This window comes from Haliotis cracherodii, unplaced genomic scaffold (assembly GCF_022045235.1).
Source record: "Haliotis cracherodii isolate W230 unplaced genomic scaffold, xgHalCrac1.p SCAF_7, whole genome shotgun sequence".
Taxonomy (NCBI): Eukaryota; Metazoa; Mollusca; class Gastropoda; order Lepetellida; family Haliotidae; genus Haliotis; species Haliotis cracherodii.
The window spans coordinates 31,681,001-31,687,869 of record NW_027266330.1 but is presented as its reverse complement, the minus strand read 5'-3'; the positions used below and the strand labels follow the sequence as shown (position 1 = coordinate 31,687,869).

At 38.0% G+C, this 6,869-nt stretch overlaps 1 protein-coding gene across 1 annotated transcript; it reads right to left on the bottom strand.

Moving 5' to 3' along the window:
• Positions 1–4,693: 4,693 nt before the first annotated feature.
• LOC139448132 (uncharacterized) lies at positions 4,694–5,315 on the bottom strand. The gene is made up of 2 exons (XM_071229651.1): positions 5,234–5,315; positions 4,694–5,088 (listed from the first exon to the last, which is right to left on the bottom strand). The coding sequence occupies exons 1-2, from the start codon at positions 5,313–5,315 to the stop codon at positions 4,694–4,696; spliced, it is 477 nt and encodes a 158-aa protein (XP_071085752.1).
• Between the last annotated feature and the right edge of the window lie 1,554 nt (positions 5,316–6,869).

Here is a 6,869-nt window from a genome sequence, read left to right as displayed (position 1 = left end):
TAATGTTTATAGGGAAGTGGTCACTACCTAATGGGGCGTCGTGAACTTCCCATTGAGTACTTTGGGCCAGATCTGAGGTGCATATGGTTAGGTCGATAGCCGACATTTTATGGTTTTTCTTATCGTATCTAGTTGGTTGGTTATTGTTTAGGAGTACAAGGTTATTTGTTTCTATCCATTCAGAGATTAGTTTGCCATGATTATCTATTTTTTCATCTATGCTCCAGGTGGGGTGGTGAGCGTTAAAGTCTCCTAGGAATATAGTTGATTTATTGCTTATTTGCAGTAATTTGTTTAGGTCCTCAGCTTGAATTTTTTGTTCTGCCCAGTGGTATACGTTAATGATGTTTATTTTTTGGTTTTTGAGAGTTATTTGGATGCCAGTTATTTGGACTCCAGTCCTTGCAAAACATTTATACTGACCCTTAGTATAAACATAGTAGTAGAGATTTATAGATCAAAGAGAGCATTTTCGAAGCCAGTGGCGAGATCAAAGCTACACTGCAACTTCATTCGGCTTTGATCCGAAAGGAATCTCACTGTCCACTTGAGAAACCAATCAACTTCTTGTCAAAACAAGTTTCCGTATAAAGGGAGAGGTCTGAGAAGAGTTCAACCAATCTAGTCCTGTTATCTCCAGGGATTATCAATCATTGTTAATTGATTAAATCGGGATTGATCAAACGGTGCAGTACATTGTATTACTTAAAAATCCGATGTGGTTACTGTCGCTTCCACAGAAACCAAGTCACAGTAACTTCTATCAGCTTGGAAATCGCCTGATGCTTCTCTGAACGTTTAGTTTCAATTAAAAAAGCCGAGAAAACCATGTCCACAATCCTAAAAAATCCTTAATCAGGTAGGCAAAGGCAAAGTGAATACATGTACAGTCAAATCTGGAACTTATTGTACACATCTGTTGGAGGTCGTAAATGCTATGTTAATCTGAGCATTTTCCCAACCCGTCTTACATGATCGAAATACAGCACGTATGTTTTGAAGCATTTCAAATACTATTTTTGATGAATACCATCATCATGGTATAATTGAAGCAGCTCATTTGGCTTAAGTATCTGGATATTTACCATCTTAGAAGCTTTTGGGTGGACGTCGGGTACTTAAAAGGTTACTATATAAATAAATAGGCATGTACAATAAAGTTTATGTGTGTTAAATGATCTAGAGACATCATCTTCAGTGTATAACTGTCATGTTTTGGGGAGAATTACAAAGCACTGTGTCATGATTTATATCTTTGAATACAGAATGCTGTTAAAGCACATGATGGAAATTGGAGTATGTTGCTAGATAAACATAAGCACGTTGTTAGCATTGTTTTTGAAAGATGCCCACTGTTTCATGTCAGGATATTCTGATCTTTACTTTTTAGTGCTTTCAGGGGAATAGTATTCATCAAGTGCTGACTTGGATCAAAACTGTTATTTGGCCTGTGTTGATGTCAATGTTTCAATTTCCTTTTGTTTTGCATGCTGTGTGCATTGACACTTTTTAACATGTATGACTCTCTCCTTAAGCACTTGGGCATGTACATTGCAAAAAGAAAGAGAAACAATTAAATGCTCTGATAATATGAAATACAACCTGGCATATATCTCTCTCAGATGAATATCATATGGGGTTGTGGTTCGTCTGTCTAAATCCTTTTGCTATAGGATCGGCATGGATACGGGCAAACGAATTGCAACACTCCAAACTGTATTTAATGTTATGGTGCAACCATTACCTTGGAATCTCTTCTTCTCCATCAATACCTAATGTGTTTCATTTCAATTGATTAGTCTGTATCTTTTCCTATTTCAAAGAATAGATTAAGGACGATATCTGCGAATGATTGCCATACTCAGAACCAAGTAAAATGATCGAAGGCTTGGTATTGTGAGATACCATCTCAAATTAACCTTTTTTTCTCTCTCTCACAAACTTTCTATACGAATGATGTCTTCAAGATGTCGTGAGCGTGTCAGCAAATGATCAAGATTATAATATCGACTTCATTATTTATTTCCTCAGCATATTCATCAACAAACAAATGTGGTTTACAATATAATAGGATGCCCTTTGCACACTGTCAGGCAACATTTGTGTACAATAACAAAAAATGAATAACAAGGTAAATGCAGCACTAGTTGATGTGGATGGGACTTGTGATTTCTCTTAGGCGTTTCTATGAAGTGCACTGTCGTCTACAGACAAAGCTCGACTGAGAGTCGTCATATCGTAGCTGCTGTCGTTGCTGTATAGGTCTCCCTGGTCTTCGTCGTCCTCACTATATGAGCTGTCGGACAAGAGTTCCGTGAAGGAAGCTTCATCGTCATTGAAAGAGGTATCTCCATTCCAGTCCGCCTCCGAATCACTCTCTCCAGAAGCATCTTTGGTGATGGCGTTTACACAGGCTTGCACCTCTTGCCACTTGAGTTGTCTGTAGATGGTAAACATCTCCTTGACACCTTCCAGCACCCATCGTCTCTGGATCAGCTGTTCACCTCGGATTATGCAGTTGTTGGAGGAGTTGGCTGTCATCTTCTGCATCAGATGGTAGACTTGGGTATCTGAAAACAATAAAACGGGTAATTAGAAATCTCGGTAAATGTGTTCACAACAATATCATTTTATTTTGTTCAATTCTAAAATTCAGTGTGATACCGATATTGCAATGTTTGCAGGGGACTGAAAAAGAGCACAGTTCATATTTACCTAATGTCAGGATCTCTTTCACTGCATTGTCGTGGGCAATAAGGAGTCGTCTCAGCTTGATGGCAACTTGAACTGGATCCATTTTCTAGGGCCTTCGGACACAACACTAGAATGCAGTCGGATGTAATACTACAGGAATTCAGTAGCGCCAAATTTAGATAATTGGAAAGTAGATGTGTTCGTTCTCACGGATTGAGATGAAGTGAAGGACTCCAGTCCGTGCAAAACATTTATACTTACCCTTAGTATAAACATAGTAGTAGAGATTTATAGATCAAAGAGAGCATTTTCGAAGCCAGTGGCGAGATCAAAGCTACACTGCAACTTCATTCGGCTTTGATCCGAAAGGAATCTCACTGTCCACTTGAGAAACCAATCAACTTCTTGTCAAAACAAGTTTCCGTATAAAGGGAGAGGTCTGAGAAGAGTTCAACCAATCTAGTCCTGTTATCTGCAGGGATTATCAATCATTGTTAATTGATTAAATCGGGATTGATCAAACGGTGCAGTACATTGTGTTACTTAAAAATCCGATGTGGTTACTTTCGCATCCACAGAAACCAAGTCACAGAAACTTCTATCAGATTGGAAATCGTCTGATGCTTCTCTGAACGTTTAGTTTCAATTAAAAAAGCCCAGAAAACCATGTCCACAATCCTAAAAAATCCTTACTGTGGTAGGCAAAGGCAAAGTGAATAAACGTACAGTCAAATCTGGAACTTATTGTACACATCTGTTTGAGGTCGTGAATGCTATGTTAAACTGACCATTTCCCCAACCAGTCTTACGTATGTTTTGAAGCATTTCAAATACTATTTTTGATGAATACCATCCTCATGGTATAATTGAAGCAGCTCATTTGGCTTAAGTATCTGGATATTAACCATCTTAAAAGCTTTTGGGTGGACGTCGGGTACTTAAAAGCTTACTATATAAATAAATAAATAAATAGGCATGTACAATAAAGTTTATGTGTGTTAAATGATCTAGAGACATCATCTTCAGTGTATAACTGTCATGTGTTTGGGAGAATTACAAAGCACGGTGTCATGATTTATATCTTTGAATACAGAATGCTGTTAAAGCACATGATGTAAATTGGAGTATGTTGCTAGATAAACATAAGCACGGTTTTAGCATTGTTTTTGAAAGATGCCCACTGTTTCATGTCAGGATATTCTGATCTTTACTTTTTCGTGCTTTCAGGGGAATAGTATTCATCAAGTGCTGACTTGGATCAGAAATGTTATTTGGCCTGTGTTGATGTCAATGTTTCAATTTCCTTTTGTCTTGCATGCTGTGTGCATTGACAATTTTTAACATGCATGACTATCTCCTTAAGCACTTGGGTATGTACATTGCAAAAGGAAAGAGAAACAATTAAATGCTCTGATAATATGAAATACAACCTGACATATATGTCTCTAAGATCAATATCATATGGGGTTGTGGTTCGTCTGTCTAAATCCTTTTGCTATAGGATCGGCATGGATACGGGCAAACGAATTGCAACGCTCCAAACTGTATTTAATGTTATTGTGCAACCATTACATTGGAATCACTTCTTCTCCATCAATACCTAATGTCCAAATGTGTTTCATTTCAATTGATTAGTCTGTATCTTTTTCCTATTTCAAAGAATAGATTAAGGACGATATCTGCGAATGATTGCCTTACTCAGAACCAAGTAAAATGATCGAAGGTTTGGTATTGTGAGATACCATCTCAAATTAACCTTTTCTCTCTCTCTATACGAATGATGTCTTCAAGATGTCGTGAGCGTGTCAGTGAATGATCAAGATTATAATATCGACTTCATTATTTATTTCCTCAGCATATTCATCAACAAACAAATGTGGTTTACAATATAATAGGATGCCCTTTGCACACTGTCAGGCAACATTTGTGTACAATAACAAAAAATGAATAACAAGGTAAATGCAGCACTAGTTGATGTGGATGGGACTTGTGATTTCTCTTAGGCGTTTCTATGAAGTGCACTGTCGTCTACAGACAAAGCTCGACTGAGAGTCGTCATATCGTAGCTGCTGTCGTTGCTGTATAGGTCTCCCTGGTCTTCGTCGTCCTCACTATATGAGCTGTCGGACAAGAGTTCCGTGAAGGAAGCTTCATCGTCATTGAAAGAGGTATCTGCATTCCAGTCCGCCTCCGAATCACTCTCTCCAGAAGCATCTTTGGTGATGGCGTTTACACAGGCTTGCACCTCTTGCCACTTGAGTTGTCTGTAGATGGTAAACATCTCCTTGACACCTTCCAGCACCCATCGTCTCTGGATCAGCTGTTCACCTCGGATTATGCAGTTGTTGGAGGAGTTAGCTGTCATCTTCCGCATCAGATGGTAGACTTGGGTATCTGAAAACAATAAAACGGGTAATTAGAAATCTCGGTAAATGTGTTCCCAACAATGTCATTTTATTTTGTTCAATTCTAAAATTCAGTGTGATACCAATATTGCCATGTTTGCAGGGAACTGAAAAAGAGCACAGTTCATATTTACCTAATGTCAGGATCTCTTTCACTGCATTGTCGTGGGCAATAAGGAGTCGTCTCAGCTTGATGGCAACTTGAACTGGATCCATGTTCTAGGGCCTTCGGACACAACACTAGAATGCAGTCGGATGTAATACTACAGGAATTCAGTAGCGCCAAATTTAGATAATTGGAAAGTAGATGTGTTCGTTCTCACGGATTGAGATGAAGTGAAGGACTCCAGTCCGTGCAAAACATTTATACTTACCCTTAGTATAAACATAGTAGTAGAGATTTATAGATCAAAGAGAGCATTTTCGAAGCCAGTGGCGAGATCAAAGCTACACTGCAACTTCATTCGGCTTTGATCCGAAAGGAATCTCACTGTCCACTTGAGAAACCAATCAACTTCTTGTCAAAACAAGTTTCCGTATAAAGGGACAGGTCTGAGAAGAGTTCAACCAATCTAGTCCTGTTATCTGCAGGGATTATCAATCATTGTTAATTGATTAAATCGGGATTGATCAAACGGTGCAGTACATTGTGTTACTTAAAAATCCGATGTGGTTACTTTCGCATCCACAGAAACCAAGTCACAGAAACTTCTATCAGATTGGAAATCGTCTGATGCTTCTCTGAACGTTTAGTTTCAATTAAAAAAGCCCAGAAAACCATGTCCACAATCCTAAAAAATCCTTACTCTGGTAGGCAAAGGCAAAGTGAAGACATGTACAGTCAAATCTGGAACTTATTGTACACATCTGTTTGAGGTCGTGAATGCTATGTTAAACTGACCATTTCCCCAACCAGTCTTACGTATGTTTTGAAGCATTTCAAATACTATTTTTGATGAATACCATCCTCATGGTATAATTGAAGCAGCTCATTTGGCTTAAGTATCTGGATATTAACCATCTTAGAAGTTTTGGGTGGACGTCGGGTACTTAAATGCTTACTATATAAATAAATAAATAAATAGGCATGTACAATAAAGTTTATGTGTGTTAAATGATCTAGAGACATCATCTTCAGTGTATAACTGTCATGTGTTTGGGAGAATTACAAAGCACTGTGTCATGATTTATATCTTTGAATACAGAATGCTGTTAAAGCACATGAGGTAAATTGGAGTATGTTGCTAGATAAACATAAGCACGTTGTTAGCATTGTTTTTGAAAGATGCCCACTGTTTCATGTCAGGATATTCTGATCTTTACTTTTTAGTGCTTTCAGGGGAATAGTATTCATCAAGTGCTGACTTGGATCAGAAATGTTATTTGGCCTGTGTTGATGTCAATGTTTCAATTTCCTTTTGTCTTGCATGCTGTGTGCATTGACAATTTTTAACATGCATGACTATCTCCTTAAGCACTTGGGTATGTACATTGCAAAAGGAAAGAGAAACAATTAAATGCTCTGATAATATGAAATACAACCTGACATATATGTCTCTCAGATGAATATCATATGGGGTTGTGGTTCGTCTGTCTAAATCCTTTTGCTATAGGATCGGCTTGGATACGGGCAAACGAATTGCAACGCTCCAAACTGTATTTAATGTTATTGTGCAACCATTACATTGGAATCACTTCTTCTCCATCAATACCTAATGTCCAAATGTGTTTCATTTCAATTGATTAGTCTGTATCTTTTTCCTATTTCAA